General features: G+C 41.0%; 1 protein-coding gene across 2 annotated transcripts in view; it reads right to left on the bottom strand.

Moving 5' to 3' along the window:
• MAP3K1 (mitogen-activated protein kinase kinase kinase 1) overlaps window positions 1–25,796 on the bottom strand; it is a 61,429-nt gene extending 35,633 nt beyond the window's left edge. Inside the window, exon 1 of one of the 2 annotated variants that reach the window (XM_055698791.1) lies at window positions 23,673–25,796. Coding sequence is in view for 1 of the 2 variants with exons in the window: in XM_055698790.1 (XP_055554765.1) it covers window positions 22,507–23,303 (797 nt within the window). In the remaining variant the exon portion in view is untranslated. Of the gene's footprint in view, window positions 1–22,506; window positions 23,398–23,672 lie in introns of those variants that run through there. The other variant, XM_055698790.1, reaches the window with a different exon arrangement.
• Between the last annotated feature and the right edge of the window lie 206 nt (window positions 25,797–26,002).

The following is a 26,002-nucleotide window of genomic DNA, read 5'->3' as shown; positions in this document are numbered from 1 at the left end:
TTAAAATAATTAAAAACATTTTTTATAGGATGAACACTCACTTAATTACACATTCAAAGAAGTTCCACAGTTTTCTCAAGCTTCTCAAGATACACATTTGAGAACTGTATAAACAGAATAGAGACCTCCTGTCATCCATCTGGAAGATGTCATTTCACTATTACACATGAGAAGCAAGGCCATATTGAAATTAAAATTACAAGGGATTAGGTTTTCTTTAGAAGGCTTCCTTACCAAGCCCAAATTTACAGCATAGTTTTCAAATGTATTGATTTGCAGACTTTATTTTTCATTTTAAAATTTTACCTTTGTATGGAAAAGCCTTGCTTTTCTTTATTGTTTTTTTTTAAAGAAAAACAGAATTTGTGAATTACAAATAAGCTATAAACCCTGGAGAAATGTGCAGGCCCCTGGTTCAGAGGTGCCTGTTCTAGAACATAGAAAACAGTAAAATACAACATCCACTTTTTAAGATGTATTCTATCATTAAGCAGATTCAAAGACTAATAGCATAATCTACGTAACTTCGTTCATTTACCTTTGACCCTTGAAATCTTTTAGCACAGAAGTCCACTGCCAACAATATACTCAACTGAAAGCCCTTCCTCGTCCCAACTATTATTTTTCTACATTTCTCAGCATGCCTCCCTAAAAAAAAAATATACCCAAGTGCTACCATCCTGAAACAATTTAAACTAAGGGAAAGCCAAATTACAAATATTTTGCTTATACTCCATGGTTTCCTAGTCGTCACTACCACCAACACCTGATCAACAGGAAAAATAATTGGGAACTAGCAAGTATGATTTAAGCAGCAGTGGATTTGAAAACATTTCTGCATTTTATTTAAAATGGTAAGAGAAGCTTCAGTCCTCAATAGCAGGGATTTTATTCAAGTTATCCCCGCATGCTTTTGTTTTTGTAAAGTATCAGAGCTTTAATTTTCAGTTTCACAGGTACTGAATATATATATGTTTTTAAGAAAAGTCTTGCAGGGCAAGTTAAAGCTATACAGGAAAAGCACATAAACTGTGTCAGTCCCTAGTATGAAAATCTCATTTATGAAGGGATCATAAAATGAATGTATTTAATCTTAAATTTTGTTACTGCCAATGTATTAAGCATTTTTTAAAATCCATGCTGTAAGCAGAGCGCCTGCTACACAAAGTCCTATGCAGAGCACAGTATTTCCATAGTTCTGTCAGGTTTCAAATGTAAGAGACTGCTTTGGATGCTGCTGCAAGCATCTCACATGTACCCCTCCCTACAACGGGAAAGAGGAATACTGTTTTGATGCACAGGTGGGTTTTATGCATTACCTGTATCTGCCTGCCTATGTATCAAGCTTTACTGCTGCCCTCCAACAATGCTGGATTTCCGACAGTTTCAATAAAATTAACTCACAATCGAAACTGTAATGTCAAAAGGTTGGAAAACGTGGTCTCACAGCCACACATCTGCTCTAGAGGGAAACCACAAAACTGAAGACCTTGTCTTCTAAAGCAGACTGGTTTTCAACTTACCACCTAACACTGAGTGCCACACACCTAACAAATTCAGCACTCAATGTGCAATACACAGGCTTCAGGAGTCCATGCTACTAAAATGCCATCCTTAAATTTAGTTCACATACGAATGAGAAAACGCAATTACAGTGTGTGACCGGCATTTAGACTCATGAAGACTACTGTGCTTCCTTTTTCAGAGAAGAGGGAGAGCTGGAGATGATACATATTGTTGGCATAGAGCTAGCTACTATATGAAAGCAGCAGATTTCAAAGCTTTCAATTGAGGCTTCAGTTTGTTTGCAATTCAGCCCAAAATAACTACTTTCTGATGGCAATTTTTAAATTCAAGTTTTGGAAGTTCAATTTATTAAGTATTAAAGTTAAGATATTAAGAAAAGAACAGTGTAATTCATCTTTTAAAACCTGTCATGCATGACCAAGATACAACATTTTCCCTAGTTAGCCATTAGAAAACACAAATTCAATTAAATAGAAATGTTGAATTTTAACTCAAAAAAGCCAGGTAAAGCTGACAATTTTAATATTCAATAAAGGCTGTACTCCTACAACAAAAGGGAAATTAGACACAAAGTCTACTCTATAAGCCAGAGTTGAACTAGATCATAAAAGAGAAAAATCAGTACTGCATTTTTTGCAACATAAATCAAGTTCACAGCATGCTGCAACAAGGTTCTACAGTCTTCCAATCTATTCCAATCTAGCAGTATGTGACAGCAATATTATTTTAGCATTATAATGCAGTCTTTAAAAAAACAGCAGAGTTGAATCCCAGGGAATGCTATCAAACTAAAGGTCACATAAAATTTGTTTAAAACTGGAGGTTCAGAGAGATTACTGAAGATCTATTTTATGGGACAACACAGAAAAAGTAAGAATTGCAAGGGATTTTTTGTTCCTTTACTAAGCAGCTTTCAAAATATAAGAGGAATGAGAAAGTTAAAAAAGTTTCTCAGACCGTTGACCTGAAAGCAAATCCACTTAAGCAAGACATCCAAATTTCATTTCTTACCACACTCCCATCTGCCATTCTATATCTATTAAAGAAAATCCAAGTTACTGCTGCTGTGGGTACTTTTAAAGTTTTTCAGTTTGGTTATGGAACACATAAGTTTTACAGACTATGATGCTTTTAAGCATGAAAAAAAAATACACTGAGTATTAAAAAATAACAATCTAACAGCAAAGAATCCATAAAAGTTTATGTGTAAGTAGGATCTCGAATGTGCTGCCAGGATACTCTTAGATCAAGTACTAACATTAGAACGAGTGGCAATTTAAATACCTAGGCTCTGAATTAACAGCTACTCATGCCACTACAGAGGAAGAAGGTATCCCAGCTTGGGTAGGTGACCTGTTTAAACAGTTTCATATACCATCTTCCCAGCAGCAATGTCAATATGAGGAGTTCCTACTCACCAGCTCAATTACTCATTTCTATTTCTCCCTACTGACGTGGATCTGACTTAAAAAACAAAAAAACAAAATAAACCAAAAAATACCACAGATTTTGACACTTGACTTTGGAGAGGAGAGAATGGAAAACTGTTGAATTGTATTTGATCTCCAATCCGATTCATAACAGTCCTGCAAAAATTTTCCAGGAAAAGAGACAGAATGGCACTTTTGATGAACAAGTTTCAGTCTTTTCAGACGTAACAGTAAGGCCTTCCATCTTTGTAGTATACATGCACTGTGATACAGATTTATTTCAGTAAAGAAGATGTCCCACATGCAGCAGTGGAATCTACCACACTGGAAAGTACAGCTCTCATAGGATGAAGGAAGTTGTATTATTAAAATGAAGCTGCAAAGTAGGAACTAGAACCCCCAAAATGTGAAGTCTGTTGTTCTTTAACCTGAATTTACTCTGCAAGATAACAGGGGTTATGACCTACAGCCATGAGATTAGGTGTACTGGAAAACTTAGCACTCTGAAAGCAATTAACACTATTTTTATTGGCTCTCTTTTCAAGAGTTACTTCCAAAAAAGAACTACTTGATTCCTATTTATGGTAGGAAAAAACCCACTTCATTTTCAGGACAGAAAGGAAGTATGGCAGCATGACTAGAAGATAAATATAAGAAAAGAGCTTACAGGCAACTGTAGATCCTGTTCAACCACAAGGCTCCCAACTGCATAGTCTGTCACTCCACCAGATCTCCCTGTACAAGCTACCTTTATAAGATCAAACCAGAAATCTACCTAGCCCCAGTATCCTATGTCAAACAGCAACTACCTGTGCATGCTGTGAAAAAACTACAGAACAATCTCTGAGCAACTCCACCCCCTACATTCTTCCCCATGCTCACCAGCAACTTGTGACTTCAGGGAGGAATCAGAGTACGATGCTTCTGCATAAATTTGCCCAATTGATTTTTTATTTGCTGCAAGCTTTCATCTGCTAGTTTGTATACACACTGTATTCTAAAATGTGAAGGCATGTCATGTGAAATGACCTGAGATGTTTAAAATAATTTGAGCTGACCTCAGTGAAAAACCAAAAAAAAAGTAGATGTTTACTCAGCACACCACAATACCCCCCCCCCCAAAAAAAAAGGCAAGATGACAACTGAAATTAACTGTAGTACAGAAAGTTACGTTAGATACACATTACAGGTAAATGCACATTGTTTATTCTAATTTATATGCCACCTTTGTGTACCAATGTAGGTCAGGGAACAAACCCCACTGTTAGAAAAATTGAAGGCCTAGGGTCACAGTAGCTTGGCCTGTCAGTGTTATTATGTACATACATCCCAGAAGAGAAGAGGAAGGCAGTCAAGTTTCGAAGAATTAATTGCTAGTATAGTTACCCCAGGGAAAACCTTCATGAAGAGGGACTTAGAAATAAGGTCTGATTGCACCATGACTTGTTAAAAAATGATTTGTAAGTCATATCTAAAAAAAAGCAGAAGATGATTATCAATTACTACAACCTATCAAAAAAAACCCAAACCAAACCCAAAGCCAAAAAGAAAAAGCATTCAGGTAAATTGTTTCCTCACTAACAGTGAAGCTACAACAGAAACACTGTGTGTTTGTATCTTGGATCATGTTCTTTGGGATCTCAGCAGTTCTTCCTGCTCTAGACACTGAAGTTTCTGACAAAGCATGTCTGTGATTTCCTGCTTTGCAACACTATCAAAACAACTATGACTTTTTCAAAATTTAACAGGCAGACAAGAACGGATTACTGTACCTAGATGTTGGTAGTGTTTCATTAACATGCTGAAAATGGTACCTCAGCTATGAAGGGAAGCTGGCAGCAGAATTAAAGACAAACAATAACAAAAAGCAACCTAAAATTCCTGAGGGCATCAACAACAAAAGGCAATACTCATGCTCTCTCTGAAATATAAATACAAAAAGGACAGACATTTCAATACATACATTAAAGATATATTTGTCTTCATGCCGTTTGTGTTATGGCAAAGACAGTTACTAATGGAAGTTAAAGGCAGCTTCATAAGGAGTCCTCCCCCCTCGCAGAAGTGGGGAATCAAAACACGTCTTGCAGAAGTCAGCTGCATGCTTTCAGTTTGTCTTATCTGGCTAAGAAAAAACCCTTCTCTTTCCTGTCGTGGCATGCAAAAATCTCTGTGAAACCCGGGTCATGGAAGGCAGAAATCTGGAAAACAGAAGTTATTTTCAAGTGCTGTTCTAACATCTGAGCACCTTTTTCTGAAGCAATTCCTTTGACAGATTGCTACATTAAAAAAACAAAATGGTTGGACAACACAGAAATACAGCTGTTTTATCACACACACATTTCCCTTTTTAAAACTGCTGAAACCAAGTCTCACAAGACTTTTACACTGAATTGTTATGATTAGCACTGTACACAGATGACCCAATTTAAAGTACATGGCAGTTAAATAAACTTAATAGATATGATCAGCACAGAACTGAATTTTACATACCATACGATCTGCAGCAATTCAGTGCTCCCTGGACGACTTGTTTAAGCAATAACTTACTACAATAGAGCTATTAAGAACACAATGGGTAGCATTTTGCTGGAGATGAGGACTTTGTTTCCTTGCACTGCAGAATACAGTCACTGGAACCATGCTTTGCAGTAAGCACTTGGTTACTTTGTGTCGTGTCCACAGCAAACCCACCATCTGCTAAAGATTCAGCTGCATGAGGTAAGCTAAAAAAAAGTACAAGGCACTTGTTACCTGCAGTTTGCCTCACAAGATTTGTACAGCAGTATTTTTAAAAGCTCATCTAGGTGCAAACTCAGATGAGCTTTTTTTTTTTTTAGGGAGAGTTATTTACAGTTCACAAAATGAAAGTATTTGTCTTATAAAATTATTCTCTTTACAGTAAAAGAAATCCTGTGTCATTCACATAATACATCTTGTTGAAAACGGTACAGTAAAGGCAACATTAGCTATTTGGGAGATTGCTGGGTAAGTGGCAGCTGGCTGTTCCATCTGTAACTTACCAGTTCCAGTTTCACAGTGCACTAAACTACTCTAAGATATTTTTCATCCATAGGATAGTGTACCACACACTCTCCTCAGTCCAGGGCCCAATAAACAAAGGTAGGTGTTCACATTGATGTAACAGCATTAGTTTAAAAGCAGTGTTCTTTCTGAGAAGAAAGCAGAGCATAAAATCTACCCCATGCATGAAAGCACTGCCAACAAAAATTACAATCCACTTTTGAAGCAATTTAGTTACCTGGAGTTTATATTTTAGTTTACTCGATCAAAGTATCTGTAGTTTTTCTCCCTTATGAAGGGCAGTCGAATTCAAATGTACAAGAACAATATGCAAAAATGATTATATGTCTAATGTAACACAACACACAAGTGCCACTAGTGTCTGGCAGGGTAGAGGAACAGCTATCCTTGTCTGAATCTTTTCCTGCTTTCATATGTAGTTAGTACAATTATAAACTAGTAAGATGGTATTCCACTGTATAACCCTTCAGTGCTTCACAAATTGATTTGATCATTAAAAGCAAGGCTTCTAGTGTAAACCATACCAAAGCACACTGTTAACTTGCCACCAGATCACAAGACGTTAGAGTTATGCTAGTATTAATGGCAGACCCACAAATCAACCAATTTATCCAAGCAAGCAGGCAAACAACACTAAATCTGGAAGAAAAAATTAAAAGTCTTGAAACAGTATCAAAGACACGTAATCACTTCAATACCTGTATATCCCTCCTACCTCAACCCCCCCCCCCCCCAAAAAAACCCAAAAAAACCCAACCCCAAACAACCCAAAAATCAACCTACACATTCTCTCCTTGCACTTCATTCCATGTGTTCAAGGATTTCATAATTGTGACCTGCAGTGACACAGAGGTACATGCCAGGTGTGCTGGTAAACTCCTTGCTTATTAATAGGCAATGAAATAAATTGAGACAGGAGACTGAAGCACTGTTTTTCCAGGAAGTGCTAAAAAATCAGACATGACAACAATCCTTTGATACTATTTAGGCATTTTTGTGAATTAATTCCTGATACAGGCCATTATGCCTTACTAGCATAATTACTATACTATTCTTCATTCCCATGAGCTGCAACTGCACTACTCTGCAGTATTTTTCACTTGTGAAACCAACCTATACTGCAGGACTGAAAGGCAACCTTACTTCTGATGGGTCCAAACTTTTCCTGACTGACTGAATACGTTGCTGTCCAGAAACAAGAATGATCTGCTTCAATTTCTTTTCCTTTTCATCTGGAATAAAACATTTCGAAGATAAAAAAAAAAAAAAAAAAAAAAAAGCCTAAATATGAGATTGAATCTGTGGAACAAGTTAAAATTTTAACTTCCGCATTTGTTTTCCACTTTTTTTAACAGTTACTCTTCACAGGCGGCTTCCAGGTTTCTCACTTCATAGCAAATCCTGCATGGTGTTTTTTACACCAGTGTGCCTAGGCCACCTTTTTAATTCACAAATTAAATGCAATGTAAATGGTTATCTGACAGAAAATTTCATACCAATCTGCAGGTTAAGATTTGTATATCCTGCAATGAAAGCAAACTGCAAAATTATACAATTTCTCCGATTCAAAAGCCTTAAGAAAACACCCCAGAAAAATAATAAAACTAAGTACTCTGCAGGAACTCCTTGGTAGCAGACAGTATTAAAAAATATTTAGTAAATTTAAGGGATTTTAAACAATATTAGACATAGACGGGTGTAATTAAGGAAGAATATGCACTGTACTTATTTATGTTTGAAAGCAATCTAAATAATTTTGCACCTACAAGAACACCTTTATTTAAATTAGCATTCCATGGGTGTCTGTCCTTTTAGGAAAGAAGCCAAAACCTGAAACTGACCTAAAATCTAGTACAGAACCTAATTACAGAAATATTTTTCCCCTTAACTTTCACACTACTGTTTAGCCCAGTGAAGAACAATGAATGGGAAATACTTGAAACACACGCGCACAGTGAAGGCAAACCCAGAAGAATAGACCATAAATGACAATGCTGAACCAGCTCCAGAGTTTCAGTAGAGCCAAGGCATGTCTCTGTTCCTCTCTATATCCCACTGTCATACACAAATCCCTACCAACACTGACTACAAGCTTTGAGGCTGGCTGAGAAATCGTTTTCTCTTGCAGGAGGCCCAGACACCCAAGGGAGCTCCTCAGCCATCGATGGGGACGCTCTTTCTGCACTTAAATTTTAACAGGAATTTCTAAAACAAATACATACATTCCTGCAGCAAGTTTTTACTTTGGTTTATTACTAATTGCTCATGAAGATTCTCCAGCAGTTTTGAACACCATGATGCCCTAAAACAAGACAGACACTAAATGCACCTGTGCTTTAAGTGTGTCTGAATCTAGTTTCCAGAGCTTCTCCAGTTCATTTTATTTCATTGGTCTAACGGAAGGTTAAACAAACATTGACTGAAACTTGTATTTCTGTACACAATCATCTTACACTTTCTTCATGCAATAATAAATTCTGGTTCGTTAAAGTGATTACCATAAAAAAAAAAAATCTATTGGTTTTCAAACTGGTGGATGAAAACCAGTTAGTCTCTTCAAAAATATTTAACAAAAAGCACCTCAAGGAAGTTACATATTTTGAGAAAAGTAAAATTCTGGCATTATTCTCAGAAGATTTTTAACTGCTTCCAACTTCAAATTAATAATGCAAATAAAGTTTAATAATGTGCACTCAATCCTAAAAAAAGTCAGAATAAACCACCTAACTTTGAGCAAACTGGATGATAAACATACTCTTCTCTTAATCTGGTACCACTGCCAGCTTCAGAGAAAGCAGGCATTACACTTCTGAAGAAAGTGAGAGACTACCAGTGACTGCTCTTCTAGATTGTTCCCTTCCCTGCCTTCACATTACAAAAGCTTCCCAAGTCATATGGAAGTATTCATAGGAGTAACCTGATTTTCTAAAAATAAAAAAGTGCAAAGCCTCCCAAAGCCATTACCAAATCTAGGATTCACATTTAAGTAACTGATTCTGCATTTCAGCTGTATTTAAAATCCAACATTCACTTTCTGCATAAGCAATTTTAATCAAAGAGGGCACAGTAAAGGCAAAAGAACAGAAGATGCATTCATTTCCAGAAAACACATAAATCAAATACTGACAGGAGAAATTCAGAACTATTAATTGAAATTTAAGAGAAATTTGAGTAACAAGTGGGTTTTTTGTATGAGCATTCAGACAAATATGTCAATCCAGAAAGCCTCAACAGAAGATGAGAATGTGTTTTAAAATGCCAATATTAAAAAACCTCCACAGAATGAGTGATATGGCAGTCACTTGGTGGGGGTGGGGGAAGCCTTACCATCAGGAAAATGAGGTTACAATGAGTGAGAAAAACTGGATATGAAAAAGATGAAGACATTGTTAGCTAGAAGTTTCGGTTATGGTTTGTGATCCTATTCAAGTACCAACATGTACTTAAAGCACAGGTGAGGCCCAACACCTAATCTTTTTTTCGGTTTTGGATTTGATGAAGCACAACTCATTCTGTTTGAACTGTTTTTTAAAAGAAATTCTCTGTACACTCAATTAAAGTATCTTCACATTGTAAAAATCTAAACTTCCACAGCTCAAGACTGTCTTTGTGCTCTAATTTCTTCCTTCTGAAGCCAAGTTATTAGTTGCGCACTCCTTGTACTAGATCCATTAGACCAATCTGTAACTTTTACACTGAATCCATTTATTTGCAAGTAGCCATAACTGTTTTACTCAATTAGGTCTTCATTTTCCTTTCACTTAATTTTATCTTCAAGAACATTCATTCTTGTTTGTGTTGCACGTTGTCCACACTTCAGAACTAAAAAATTAGAATCCGTATAAAAATCAGTGGTAACCTAAAGCAGAGTGTTGTGGGGTTTTTTTTAATCAACACACTTAAACATAAGAAACACAAACTAGGACTGTGACTTGAAACAGTAATATCTCCTCTAGTAATAAAAAATCATAAAAATGGGGGAAATAAGACTGCAAGGTTTTGCTGAATCAACTTAAGAAAGAGGAAGTTGTCCCCCCCTGTTAGAGAGCAAGTATCTTTTACCTTAAGGGAATCGGTAACAACTGAATAAGTAATTCCCTGAGATGCTCCAAGAAAGCTTTTACCCCTCAGCTGTGCTTCAGCATATGAAAGGATGAAGCAGCTACAAATTAAACAGGTGACTGGCAAGCAGTCCAAGTAGTGCGGCAGCTGTATGGGTTTAAAGTCCCATTTGTGATCACCCTGCTGTGTTATGACTCCTCTAAATGGACTCTCAACCTTAGTTAAAAACAACTTGTGTTAGCATGACATAGTAAGAAATCTATTTGATAATTTGTCTGATGACTACAAATTCACAATCCAATTTAATTTTCTCTACTTTGCTACTCAATGTAAGTTTTACTTTGAAAGCATGAAAAAAGGGGAGGAAATCCACACCTCTTACTGGAAGGAAGCACTCTGGAAGGTGCTCATTTAATGGCATTGCCACATATTAAGAGATGATAAAAGGAAGTATGTCAAACCAATGCATGATCAGATGTCTTACAGGTTTAACTACCATCACTGAAATGCATTTGTACTATGTTGAATTTAAGCTCAATAAAAAGCATACCATTCTGGAAAACCTTTACAAGACAGATGTCTAAGAAAAGCATGTAAAAAGTATTTGCTTTAACACAGAGGTAAGTTGCTTATTGAATTTAGTAAAATATTCAAAGAATTAGCAAATATTTGTGATCACTAAAAATGTCAAGACTCATTTTACTTATTATCATGAGGACTTCCATCACAGCAGCAGCCTCTCAAGATGGGACAGCAAGAAAGCAGTCTTACTTCTTTAAACAGGTGTGTAAGTGCTTTTCAAATCACTATGAAACTACATCACATATGTAAAAGACCAGAAATAAAAACTAGTTTCCAGGAAAGTCTGGTGAAACTATAGTTGGAGGAAAGTCTGTGCATGAAACAAGTCATGCCCTTGTGTCTCACTAATGGACTGTCTATGGAAATACTTCTCAACAAGTTAATTTTATACTAGGTACTTGAAGCAACCTTGCTGTGAACTAGAAGCTGAAGACTGATACCACCCATTGAATTAACTGCTACACTAAACTGACAGGCAATCTGTGACTAGGGTGATGGAGCCCCAAGTCCATGCAGATGTCAGAAAGAAGACACACCTTTGAAGCTGAGCTGGAAAAAGCCTGACTTCAGCCCAGACTGCACAGGCCAATGAAGAACACACTGCCACATAATCCTATCCTGGAAAACTGAAGGCATTTGCACAGTCAGCTTCAGTCATAATTCTAACAAGAAATACTACATGAACATTCAGATACAGGACCTGTAACTATCTCTCTGGACACCGCACACAGGGAAGGTCAACACTTTCCGGGGACAGCCTTCCCATCTACTTGCTTAACACAGGGTTAAGCATTAGCCAGCCAGCCATGCACATTCACAAAGCTGGAAGCAAGCTGCTGTACGGATACAGAACAACATAGTTCTCAGTTCTTACACTCTGACTGCCCATTTGCAGCTTTTGAAGGACTAATGTAGTTAAAACTTAGTCAACCATTTTAAATCCTGTAATTACAGTTTATTTTATTGACTGCAAATAAGTATACAGTAATCCAACAAATCCTTATCAAAAGTCACCATGGTAAGAACCAGCTACACTAACCACTTCCCTTGGGAGAGCCAGCTTTATCCCCTCCCAGTTATAAAAACATGCCGTTTATTTGAACATGGAAAGGGAGTAGCAGTGCTAGACCCATATTGTCTCATTTCCTATTTCCTTTTAGGTATCAAAATGCAGACCTTGTCACAATAAGGCTCAGAAATGCAATTAAGCAGACATTGGGCCTTCAGGAGAGAAAGTGAGATATTAGTTCTTGGGGGGTGGGGGGGGGGTGGGGAAGAGCAAGTTCTACATAGCATTTTTTATTTTCTGAAAGTGATTGTACAGGAACTTGAGGAAAGATTGGATAAGACTGTTACGGACAAATGCCAAAATCTTGCCTAGTTATAACTACAGTGAAAACTTTGACTGCGTTTGTGCTTACACATTAATTATTTGTCATTTCAAGCAAACAAAACAGTTATAAAAATTTCTTTAGGGCTAAAACCATAGCCCTGTTTTGTGTCTCCACCAAATCAAAAATTTGTCATCACATTTGCTGCACAAGAAAGCATTTTGAAATCCAGAGGTAAGTTTCTTCTCCCTCACAGATTACTTAAAATTAACATGTTTTTAACTATATTAATTATTCTATTATATTAATATATTAATGTTAAAATATAATAAATATTAAATTAATTTAGAATTAAAACACTAAAGATTAACAGAAAAAGAAAGCCTGTTCTTCTTAAGGTACCAGCTCCCACAACACAAGCTGTGTTCTTCCCACAGAGGGGAGACAGAGCACAGCTGCTCCCAACTAGTATAACCAGTAGAGCTCTTTTTGCATAGATATCAATGTTTCACAGATCTGAAAATGCTGCAATTGCACAAATCAGTCTTCTATCTGTTTTTGGCTTTGTTTACATACTTACTAGTTGTGCTAGTCAGTGAGATGTGTAGCCCTTTTGGCTCTACAATCAGAGAAACTTAATGTACAGATTGTACCAATGGTAACTGGAGAAGGTAAATTCATTCAGTAGCTTTTCCTTTACAAACATTAATAGGAACAGAGCTGAATTATCTCCCAATAAGTTAGAAGAATCAAACAGTATTTTTTATAGTTTAAAAGGTCCTAGGTTTATTAAAGAAAAAATAATATTTACTTTTGACAACTTTAACTGTTACATCCTTTGAATCCAGGTTTTAATCGTGACAGAAACTCTCCATTTTTAGATCTTGCACAAATCAACACATACCAAAACACTATCAGCATGGTGTAGGCAGAAGCAAACTAAGAGCACTAAACATAAGTAAATTGAAACACACGTTTTTAAATGAAGATTCTGTTAGAACCAGGAGGTCTTGCAGTTTGTAACACATACTACCCTACCAGATCTTGAATTTTGCTTTTCCCCAGGCCCTATAGGTACCTACTGCCTGAAGAGATGGTCCACCTCACTAACCCTACGTGTTCCATACCAAGTTTTATGTAGCCGAGGGTCAAGATGCACAGCACTTGCCTCACCGTTGTGAGTACAACTGGTTATGCCAGCACTGCCCTGCTGCCAGCAACTTGACAAAACTGACAGGCACAGAAGCTTCACCCAGAACCCTGCAGGAGTCATACGTAATTCCAAGGTGGGTGTAGTGGTAATTCGGGTCCCGATTTTCCTCTGCATTGGGATTCATGTTTCAAATGAAACCCAGATTAGAGAAGTTTCACCTACTCAGTGATAAACCTTGCTTTATTTCAGTCTAAGGCATCAATCCCACAACTGGGACAGATACACAAGAAATGAACACGTGCTCACAAAGAGTCCCAATCAAGCCTGTAAGGCTCCACCTTTGCGTAAGGGTTTTATTAGAGGCCACTCACACAATTAAAACCTGTATTTTTGTTTAAGTCTCAGCTACTTATGGTTATTTAGGTCTCAATTAGTTATGCACATTGAATACTTTAAAGACAGTGGAAATACTTATGCATACATGCTTCCTGGAAAGAAATACTTTTTTTAAAAAATAATTTCAGAAAAAGTCAGAGACCCACTTTGATGAGGCTCCTATGGAACTCTGTCTGCACTGTAGAAGCTGGCAGATTTCCTACTAGTTCCCCTTGCTAGTTCCTCGGCAGTCCACCCTGTGGGCTGAAAGAAAGCCAAAAGCCTGAAAGTTCTGGCTGTGCTCTCCCCTGCAGTCTGGATTCCCAGGGTCTACATGTGGCCTGCCCTGGCACTAGACCTATATTCCCATTTGAAATTTTAAAATACAGTAATGTAATTCACACATAGCTGATTTCAAAATGCCAAAGCAATCGTCCTTCCCCATTTGGCTTTGCTGGGCATCCTCGCTAGTGGCAGAACTGTAAAATACCGCCATGAACATGCTGCTCAGAGCAAGTCAGAACAAGCAAATAGTAGAGCATACTAATTTTCTGCTGAGGTGCTAAGGGGAATTACATACTTCAGCATATTTACCAAAACAAGATGGCTTACCATTGGTACCTGAACATGCTGGAACGTAACCACATGCTTAAAAGACAAAACCGAAGACACAGTAGTACTGTTCCTCTTACCGTACATACAACTTTCTAAAGAGCTAATATATACTTCAAAATTTTTCATGTTAATAACTTAATTTCAAGACCAAATATAATTATACTCCAAAAGAGTTTAGAAAGATGAACATTAAACAGTTCCATTAGTTCAGTATCACCAATTAGAGAAAATAGGAATAGTTTGGTTAAAGACTGTCTTTCTGAGAAATGCCAGAGTTTTCAAAGGTTTGTGAAGTCTTTAGTAAACTTCTATTACTTAGCGTATCCCAAGAGCAACAGCCAAGGAAACTTACTGAAACTGACATATTTGGTACAGACAGTAAACATTTGAGTAAGACATCATCAAGACCTCCCATGGATATCATAGGGCAACTTTCAGCTCAAACCCTTTCAACATTTTTTTTTCCTTAGAAAGGGAAGTCCAGCTTCCACTGAAGAAACGGAATTTGTAGGAGTCTAAAAATGCAGCCTGCAAACCCTGACTTCCTTTGTGGATAGAAAAAAAATCTTTGCCTAAGAAATTGTTTTGGGCTGAAATGACAGCACCCCAGGTACAAGGAAATGGTACACATTTGTTTATTTTACTGATCTGCTGCTTTCTAATCCTTTCCCTCATGTTTTATATTCTCAAGAAAGTCACTTGGACCCATAAGACTTTGAAGTACCTATACAAGGAAAAAAAGCTTGCTTTCTAAGAATCGAATCCTTCACTATCAACAATATAGCTGAAATGACTGACAACAGTAACCATTTCAAGTGGAGGCATTCTGACTTGTAGCAGACGCCAAAAGCAATCGTCAGGCACTACACCACTGTAACAATTCTAATTTGCCCTGTATTACCCAAGCCAAACACTTTGCCAGTCATAAATGCTTCTCCTCAGCTCAGCTTGCTGAGGGTATTAGTGTATGTTGGTTTACAATACTGAACACATCCCTACATGAAAGCACCCTACAACTTTGCACAGAGATCTGCACAGATTAAGGAGTTGTACTTCACGCTTTCTTGCATGTAAGGCTCAGGAGGGAGCTGCTTCTTCTCCCTCTTCATGTAATACTGGCTTAAAGCAAATATAGAGAACAATCCACACTTCTGTAAGACCCCTTTCCCCATGTAACCCTGCTCTTTCTTCCCAAGAGCCTCTGGGAGGGATAAGAAATGTACATACAGTTGCAACTCAGTAAATTCTTGTCAGGGAACAAAACTGGAACTCTCAGTTTTAGGGTCATGTTTGAAGAAGGTGTGAACAAGGCTGTGTGGAGCAGAACGTACTAGTGCAGGAGATCCTGGCCCTAACCTGGGAAGTTCAAAGACAAAGCTAGTTCTGCTGGTTACAGTGACCTTGCCAGAAGCCAGCAGCCACCACTGCAGAACAGGCAGTGAAAAGCCTAGCTGTGTCTGCTGGGCAGTATAGAAGAACTAGTTTCCACGTTTACCATGGAAAACCTAACAGAAACTGGAGTGCCCCGCTGCTTCCTACAGCCTGGGGGGCATTCAATATGCCTGCAAAGATCAGGAAACCTACTGTATTAAACTATTTATTAAAAATACACGCAGAACTTTCAGTTAAAAACTCAAAATAACATCAGTTCTAGATTTACAGAAAAGCTTATTTTCTGGAACTGTATGTAGACATCATTGAAGTAACTTTTAAAAAATAAACTTATGTATAATAATACAGTTTAAGAGAAACACCATCCAGCTGCACTCCATTTAAAAATCAGCTGTTCACATTTCCATTTCAAGTCTGAACAGCCAAAGAAATTTACACATCTATGGAAGCCATCACCTATGTTTTATTTGTATGAATAATCCAACAAAATTAATAAGCAACATCAATCCTTAATATAGGAGATCCTTTCCAAACTTTTAAGAACACATTAGCACCATGCTTCATTCATGCATGCGAGCTTACTGCAGTTGGGACTAGCATGGATTTTCTTACATTAAGCAAGCAAGTCTTTAGTCATAGGCTAGGCATCTGCAGAAGCATTTACTTTAGCAAAATAACAAACATTTCAGATGTATCTTATGGGAACACTTAAGATAGTGATTACATATCTGGTGGTAAAGTTAAAACTTGCAGCAAGAGGAAAAAAAGCCCGAGAGGAATATTTGTATCATACCTGGCCACTCTAAAGTCTAAAAACATGGTAGTAAAAAAAAAAAAAAGTGTAAAATATTGGTAAACTGAGAAAATGGTCACTGACTACATGTGAATTTTCAAAGTACATATTCAGCAACCAGAAATTAAGGTACTATCATAATTCAAAGGAATTAGAATATTGTCTTAACCATTACAAATATACACTTACCTGCTAGACTGTATTAATCTGGCAAGCTCAATAAACTCTATAAGAACTGCAAACTGGAGTTTCTGCCAGTTTCACCACACATTTCAGGTATCTGCATTTTGTATGCTTCTCCAGATACAGAAGATTTAAGCATTATCTGAAGGCAATGGGGAAACCCTATTATCCACTGAGCTTTGAAGCTTCCCTTTTAAAGAACGCAAAGAATTACTAAAATAAAAATCTGCACACATTTATTAGTAGTAGAATGGGAGATAACACTGATGATTTGTTTAAAAAAACAAAAAAATCTTAATTTGCTATTATATATTTTTCCCTCAACACTTGAAATATTGACACCAAGCCCTTTCAATATCTGAAAAGAACAATCCTGAAGATAAAACAAGCATGACAGTCACATATGACTTATAAAAAATCCTCAGGGTGTAAGAGGGTATTTGAGAGAAATAACTAGTGAAATTAAATACATATCTGTGAGCCAAAAAAGGGAGTATTAGTTGCATATCTTTGAGGGTAAACCACCAACTCACAGAAGGATCTGATCATCACTGCTGACAGCTGAGCAAAGACTCATTTCAGTTTGCACAAAAGCAAGATGACTGGATGCTCAAGAAGATGCGAGGAGCTCAGAAAGCACGATATCAGATATGGTCATATGTCAGTGTGGTCTAGCAGACAACTCATTTTTCCAGCACTCTACTCACACCTTCCACAGTGACCCTGAACAAGTTATAAGGAGCTGCAGTATCAACAGCAGCGTGAAATCTATTGATGAGAAATACTAGGCAAAAATTGAAGTCACCCAGCATAATAGTAGCAGCCATTCCACTACAAATAAGAACATTAGGACAAGATAGATAAGAAGGAACAGTATTATGTTGTTTTTCCGTGAATGATGTGAGCAGTTTACACTTCAGGGACACAAAAGAAATAAATGTAGACTGACGAATTCCAGTTTAATCTCATAGCAGAGAAACAGTGACATTCTAAGTTTAAGGAAAAAAGAAAAACTTTTTGCAAACACCTTCAACTCCTTAGTCATCAGATGCCGAGTACCATCAAAAAAAAATGGATATTTCTGAGCAAAACTGAGGGAGTGATGGGACTATCTGCTTTTAAGAAAACTTGAGAAGTGTTTCATCACTTTCTAAATAAAAGGTAAACAATTCCCAATTCCAAAATACTCAAGTATCAAGTAAGTAAAGCTGCTTTTTTTAGGTCATTTTTCTGCCAAGATCCAACAAAATCGATCTTAAAAACAGAACAAAAAACAACAAAACACTCAAAAGCCAACCAAAACAAAAAAAAACAAAACCAGAACTCCACAAACCAAGAAACAAATTAAAAAAGCCCAAAACACAGAAAACTCTGAAGTACATCTTACAGGAAAAAAATAATCATGACTATTCACCGCTAAGCAGGATTCTCCAGTTCTACAGTGGGGCGAGACAGGAAATCAGAAACATCCTGCAGGCAATGCACTCGGCCTCCAGGTAAAGATAAAAAGGGAGGGAAGCAACAGAAAGCAACTTCCCACTTAACTATGTTCTCCTAGTCCTATGGAAACAAGTAATGAAGCCTTCTTAAAGTCTTTCTGTCCACCCTGCCTTAAGAAAAAGAATGAATTGTAATTCTAGAGTTTTAAGTGAGAGCAGAGCAGATAAAAAGTAAAATAAGACGACCCTTAGGTCTTTGCAGAGAAGCCTCCAAGAACACAGAGGTTAGCATTAGAAATCCAGACCTCAAACCAGATCAGTTCTCTTATCACTACTGCTGCTGAAGACCAGTTTTACAAGTTTGTTTAAACAACAGCTACATGGCAATGTATAATTTCTATTTTAAACAAGCTGAAGCCAAGTTTCACCAATACTGGAAGCTGGCAAAAGCCAACAGATGCATTCCCACAGTCACCTCACCCCCCACCCCACCCCCCCACCCCGTCACTTGCTTCCACTCCTGCCTCATCCTCTCCTGCACCATCACCTTTACTTCAACTTCAAACAAAAATGCATTAGTGCACTAGAAAATCCCGGCAAGTTCAAATCCATCATACACAAGGAAAAAAAAAGAGATCTTTAAATCTTGTAGTCTAGATGTTTGACCTTTGGGTAAGGCACAATTGCACGGATCTACACAAAGGTATTGGACTGAGCAGTACTTAGACTCCACTGAGTGACAGTGGAGACTGAACCTTTAGTATCACTAAATCCAGTGAGACAGAAAGCTCCAGATCAGTTAGTTACAATCTATTTACTTTGCACAGGAACAAAGAAACTGCCATACCAGATCAGACCATTTAAGCAGAACCCTACCCCTTGCAATAACTAAGAGTGATAAAAATCAGACATAGTGGAGGGTGACCCTCTTCCAAAAGTACTCTCAAGCCACAGAGCTCTAAAGAGGTAGGAAGAGAATTTTCTCTTGCAGTACTATGCAGCTCAAACTGGAAGCAGAAAATCTGGTAGTTTATTTAAGCTGCCAGTTAAAAATATCCAGCATCACAGACTTGGTTAAAACACAAAATTATGTTCTACCTTAGTCAAGAACAGCCAAGGTCAACAGTAAGCTGTGTTTTATACTCTGCTACATCTTGACCATGAAGTTATCAGCATTTAAAAAAAACCCCACCACAAAAGTAAAACCTTGGCCATGCTGTGCTTTTCACATGCCCTCCCTCTGTTCCCTCCCCACTGTCCAGTTAAAACACATCTTCCTCAGTCAACAAAAGGCACTACAAATACATAAGCAGAGCTAAAACCACGAAGCTTTTACTAGTACACTTATACATAGTCAAAACTTCAGTTTCAGAGTCTTTGGTGTCTCTAGCAGGTGTCAAACAGCAACTGCAGAAAATACAGTACAAATATCTACAAAGGTTGTATTGCAGCTGAGCTATCTGACAAGTCTGCCCTATCTAGCACACACATTTTCAAGTTCAAACACTTAATCTTCACACAAGTCACACAGTACATGGTTACTGTATGCAGAGGAGATGAATTGCAGCATTTACTGCTTTTAATTTTTATAGAAACGTGGTTATGGCAGTATCCTGTAGCTGGGGATGTAACTGGTGACCTACATCAATTTCAGACACAAATAAACATCACTTACAGGGTCTGCAATTTTTAAAAGAACATTGTTAACATTGCAGGGAAGAAGGTGCATTTTGCTTCCATAGATTTCCCTCAAGTTACAAGAAATTGTAAGACTGTTATTGCTGAGCTCATTGTTTGGGACTTTTTATATAAACCAAATCAATATACTGTCAGTACAGATATGGTCTGAAGTGCTTCATGTTGAAGCTTTATTTCCTAGAACAACACCCAGCTCTTAAAAAGATAGCTTGCAACATTCACTCTTAGCGAAATATTTGCTCTACTGCTGTGACAAGCTGAATACTTGAGAGATTAAACAAAAATGGTAGTATTCACATTTAGGACTTAACAGCAGTGTCGGTTTCCCTTTTCAGCTTCATTCTGAGGCTCATGCAGGTCTTCCAGAAAAAAAGAGAAAGAGAAAAACTATTTAAAATGAAAGTAACTGTAATACCAAAGAGACCGATAGGGGGACATTGGAGCACGCATAGTATCTTTTAACAGTAGACAACTACTGGATTTGAAAACAGAATAGAAAACCTCCACATAACACATTATTTCGATTATGCCCTTCAGTTCGCCTCAATAAAAGTCTGGGCAACAGCTGCACGGAAAAATTTAGTGTGCAATATGCTAACTGCTGCTCACGTACAAACTAACCTCCCACCTTCTGCTAGAACAAGTCAATATTACAATAAGGGCAGAGAGATGTTTTAAATTCTTGATATGGCCTGACAAAGTGGTACTTTGTTAACGTCTGTTTACTGGTAACACAACTTATAGGATTAGTGAGACACTCTACATGACCATTTATAGGATATATCTGAAGAATAATCACCATTAATGTTGCCATGTACTTTCAGCTGTACTTACAATAAAGTCAAAGTAGACTATATTGCTAAAGTAATGAAGAGAAAAAGCATCTGGCATTTCAGTATTTTTTACAATTTTTTTAACATTCCTAGTGGAATGCCAGAGCATTTAGGAGAAGGGTTTTAACTTGTACACACATTCAAAACACTGACTTGTCCAAATGCAGGTACTTTTAAAAGTAAGCAAAACTGTCCATTAGAAATGAACAAATTCCACGGCTGTTCTGTCATTGTTGCTGTGGGACTGACTAGCAAGGATGGACTTCGTTTTAGCATCAATGCAATGTATATTGACCTTCCTGAACCTCTAAAATCGAGCCTAACTCCCACTTGCTATCACCACCAGACTCTATATTGTTTTAAACATGTTCCGACACCAATTCTTTATTTTCCTTGAAAACCATGAGGCTGGTTACAATTGTATTACGAGATACAGTACACTATAACTTCATTACTTGACAAAGACGGTGCTAAGAGTCATAAAAAGACAAGTTATTTGCTGAAACTCATACATTATTCCCTCAAGAAAACACTTAAATGCCTCTGTACTTACAGAAGGATTAGTGGGAAATCTTACCTGTTATAACCACACCATACCAAGTTATTTTTTTACACTGCCCTAGAAACAGACCAAAATCCATCCAAATTCCTGAGAGTTCATATGAACAGGACATTGGTCTAGAAAACAGTTCTCATTACAGTAGCCCCAAGATAAGTCAACCTTTTAAAAAATACCCCTGAGGTTTGACTGACATAAGACCCAACTGAAAGGAATACACGACTTGTGTCCAAACTGGAATTAGATTTCTTATGAGGTTTAAATAACTGGCCAAACTGTCAAGACAGCATTAAAATAGGTCCTTGGGCGTTAATACCAAGTCCTTAAACTATGCAGTCCACATCATATAAAACTTTACAAACAATCTATAGGAAATTGTCAACTTCACACCAAAATTACACCATCACTACTGCAGTGCCTTCCCACACACACTGCTGTTAAGACCTCGCAAGTGCACCTAAAGCTGGAGCGTGTGCTGAAATACTTAAAACTGCTTCACCACGGACCTGAGTTTGCTTTCATCTTGAATGCTTCTAAACACGTCGATTAGGCAAAATATGGGCAGTTCTGTAAAACCTCATGAAAAAGGACTTATTAAATAATCCGTACAGAAGGCAAACACAGCCTTCATATGCAGGGCTCTAAATGAAACCACCAAAATGTATTACCTAGACCAAACCACTACAAAATTGCTTTCCCTTGAAAAAAAGAGAGGGGGCACTTATGGTAGAAAGCCTTACCCACGTCCCTTACTAAGAATTAAAGAAATCAATTCCGCAATACCTCCGTACAGCAAAGGGGAATTAGACTTCGGAGGAGTCCTTTAAAAAAAAAATAATTAACTCCGTGTTTCTGCTGCAAGCTGCCGGGGCAGCGCAGGAGGCGGCCAGGTGCCCGGCCAGCAGCCAGGCAGGGGCGCAGCCGCCGCCCGCACCGCCAGCACCGAGCTGCGGGCGGTCAGCGGGCCCCGCGCCCCAGCGGCTGACACATCCGGCCCGCCGCCGCCCCGAACCCGCACCCCAGCGCCCCTCGGGGCTCCGGCCGCAGATAAACGCGAGGGCACCCCCCGCAAACACACGCCCGCCGCCGCCACCACCCCCCGCCCCAGCTCGGCTCCAGGCAGCCTGCCCCGCTGCTCCGCAGCCGGCTACCGGGCCTCGCCAGCCCCGCGCCGCTGACAGCTGCGGGCGGACGGACGGCGGCACAGCTCGGCCCGCCGCCACCCCGCCTTCCCCCACGCACCGGGTGTCCCCGCGTCCCGGGAGAGGGCGGCGGGCGACGGCTGCCCGCCGCGCCCCAGCCCCTGCCCGAGCCCCGCGGGCAGCTCCCGCCGCCCCCGCATCCGCTGCCGGCCCACGGCCAGGCGGCGGCCGGGCGCCCGCGGCGAGGAGCGGGAACCCACCCCGAGCTCTCCCCGCGGGAACAGCCCCGCCACCGCCGCTGTCACCCGCCGCCACCCGGGGTCGAGCCCTGCCCCCCCTCCCCTCACCTCGAGGGGGGAGCCGGCTCCATCCTCCGCTCCGCGGCGGGGCCGGTCCCCGCCGGGCTCCCCGTCGGCAACGGCTCCAGAAGCTCGGCGCAGCGGCTGGGGGAGGCAGCCGGGCTGGCGGGGCTGGAGCGCGGCGGCCCGGGCAGGTAGTGGAGCAGCAGCGTCTCGGGGGGCTCCGGCGAGGAGGCGGCGGCGGCCGGGGCGGCGGCGGGGAAGAGGGGCGCCTCGGGCAGCCGGTCCAGCTCCACGCTCCGCACTTTGCGCAGCTGCTTCCGTCTCCAGTCGGAGCGCTGCTCCCGGCAGTCGTCGCCGCCGCCCGCCTCCCGCAGGAGCCCCCCGCCGCTCCCGGCGACGCTCCCCGCGACCGCGCCGCCCTTCAGGCTCCCGCAGGCGCCGGCGGCGGCCGCCTCCGCGCCGCTGCCCGAGGATAATCCCGACGACGAGGTGCGATTGCCGCCCGCCGCCGCCATTTTCTCTGGCGGGTCACATCGGGCTGCCGGAGGACCGGGGGGAGCCAGCACTCCAGCCCGCTGCGGAAACGGCGTTGCCTGCGAAAACGGCGTAGGGAGGGGGCGGGCGGCGGGCGCGGATTGGCGGCGGCGGGCGGCGAGGGCGGGGCGGCCGCCGGTAGGTGCAGCGGGGGCGGGGCCCCGCGCGCTGCCCCGCCCCGCCCGCCCCCGCGCAGGTGTTGGCGGTTGGAGGGAGCCGCGCCCGCCCGTCGGGGGTAGGGCCCGGGCCACCCGCCCGCCGGCAGGCCGGGCCGGGCCGCACGGGACAGGGCCGGCCGGGCCGCGCATAGCCCGGGAGCCGGCGACAGGCGCCGGGCGGCGAGGAGGTCCCTGCCCCCACGCGGCCGTTACCACGTGTGGGAGAGCGGCGGGGGTCCGGCGGCCCCGGGGCGGGGTGCCGCGGCGCGGGCCGGCCGCCGCCGTGTGAGGAGCGGCGGCGCGGGGAAGCCTTTCCCGAAACGCCGGCCGGCTGCGGGCGGCGCCGCGCCCTATCCCGCAGCACCCCGCCCTGCCCCCGTGTCCCCAGCAGCCCCAGACCTCCCCCAGGCCGCGTCCTCCCCGGGAGCCGGCAGAGGGTCGGGGAGAGCGCGCAGTGCCCGCCGTGCCCGGCCGCGCCGCAGCGAGCCGCCGGGAAGCCGCTGCCGTGCCCGGGCTCACCTGCTCGTTCTCTGCGATCAGTACGAGTCAGCCCGCATCCTTGCTGAAGCCTTCGCGCGTCCCCCTCCGGGCTGCCCTCGCTTGGCAGGCGCTGCTTCACCCGTCCTCGGCTACCTTTCCATGCCTCGGCTACTCGGAAGCGTTGGTGTCTCGTCGGAGCGCACCCGTTTCCATCTGTGCGTGCCTACGCACGTGCAGCCTTAGGTTATAGCCTGCCACATATACCTAACGCTGCGGCTGTTTCCCAACAGACTGGGAGAAAGGCGGGAGACGTCACATGACCAGAACCTTGGGGAGGTCCAAGTAAAATGTACTCCTGGTCTAGATTTCCACTCGACCGCAATTGGGTGGTTTTGCTTTCAGCCTCCGAGCTGCGGGGAAGGGGCATACAATTTTGCAAGAAGAGAAGGGCGTACATAGCTGTGAGAAAGGTGCCGTTTTGCTGCCGTTGAACAAGCCTCCCTATCTCAATGCTGATTTAATCTGAGTTGAGGCAAGGAAAGCTAAACATCGCTATGCATGCCAGGTTGTTTTCAGGGCAGTGTTTTTCAATACAGTAGAAGTCGCACAGTTCAGGGCACTTTTCTTTAGCTGAATATCTTAGGCTTATTTCTCACAAACTGCTATATATCACTCAAGTGTAAACATTAGCTAAGCAGCTCTGCAATTACATTAGTATGGGCACTTTGCTGAGATCACTGCTTTGATCCAAAGCACTAGTTAGGTGAGAATTACCTCCTAACAGAAGCAGATTCTTTTTTGCCTTACATATGTGATCAGAGCCTGACCTAAATGTAGAATCCTCACTGAAGGATGCCTGGAGCAGATTAGAAGAGATCTTTCCCACCAGACTTGTAGGAGCAAAAAGCCCAAGGAGACTACTTGTACTCCATTTTATTGCAGAATAGCAGCAGTATACACATGACTTCGAGGTCACACGAAGTGATTCACTTAGGTGGTCTGTCAGGATGCCACACTAACTACCCTTAGGAAGGTTTTTCAGTGAAGGATGACGCTGTGAGAAAGTCAGTTATGTTCATTGTCATCTTTGGGATAAGCAGGTCATCTAAATATCCTCTTGTGATGTACAACTCAGGGGTGTTGTTCCGAGAAACTAATTCTGAATTTCATAAAGATAGTATCTGACACTTATTTAAAGCTGCTACTATAAATCAGGTACAGTTTTCTGGAATATTCCTAGAGCAAGTCTTATTGTTAAAGAGATGTTACTAAATGCAGAGAAGAAGAAAATATGTACTTTGCAGAAGCAACATGAGATTAGTTGCATGCAAATTCTGAAGCAGACGGTTGAAATGAACTCAAATTATTACCAGTTGTTGGCAGTGTAACCTGCATGTATGCAGGATCCTCTGGTCTTCAACAGTCCACTATTATATCTTTTCAAATATTCCTCTTTGCCATAAAATCACATTCACAGGAAAAAACCCCAACACCTTATGCTTTTGAAGTATTTTAAACAGAAGAAGAAAACAGCTTTAGGAATTTATTAAAAACTTGTCACATGGAGAAGGAATACAGCTTTTAATAGCAATTGGTTGGTAAACAATACAGAGAAGAAAAAGCAAATCCCTAATTAAAGTAAATCTAGGAGATAAGAGGTGCATACGCATCCTTTTGTTCTGACGAGTCCTGGGAGACACCTCTGCCAGATGCTAAGGCTCCAACAAGGCTTAAAGGAGAAGAAAACTTGGGAAATTCAAGGCCAAATGTCAGAGTGGTGATGGGGTACTGAGGAATGTGCATGTGCACTGAGGTGACATGCTTTCCGCAAGGCAGCTAAGAACAGGGCAAAACATGAAATCCAGGAACAGTGGGAGGCACCAGTATAAGAAATAATTAAGCGTGGACAAGTGCTGTCACCATCCCTGTTAAGGCACAACTTTGCCTTTTGAGTAAGGTCAGCATTATCAAGGTTTTGAGTTACTTTTGGATAAGATGGAAAGTGGAAAAAACTCACTATGTAGTCATTAAAGAATACATGGCATGTCCCCTTGTCCAACTCTAATAAATTACATTTTGCCTATGATCTTTATATTCACCTTATTGTTTGAAGTGGATGTTTCTCCACTCTGCCTTGACCAGGACAGTACAGTGTCAAGCAAGAAAACACCTGCCGTGCTTCACTGCAGAGCGCTAGATAATGCAGTATCTGTATGCAACATAGATTTATGCACAATAGGGAGGCTCTGCTAGAGGTACTGAATTCTGAAATCAGTAACTGAACATGTTGACTGACATCTGTGTTTTCCTGTGATCTGCTCTTAAAATCCTTTTGCACTTAATATGAGTTGACCTGATTGTAAAAAAGC

Source organism: Falco cherrug, chromosome Z (genome assembly GCF_023634085.1).
Source record: "Falco cherrug isolate bFalChe1 chromosome Z, bFalChe1.pri, whole genome shotgun sequence".
Taxonomy (NCBI): Eukaryota; Metazoa; Chordata; class Aves; order Falconiformes; family Falconidae; genus Falco; species Falco cherrug.
Note: the sequence above shows the minus strand (reverse complement) of the source record. Positions and strands in the feature narration are given on the sequence as shown.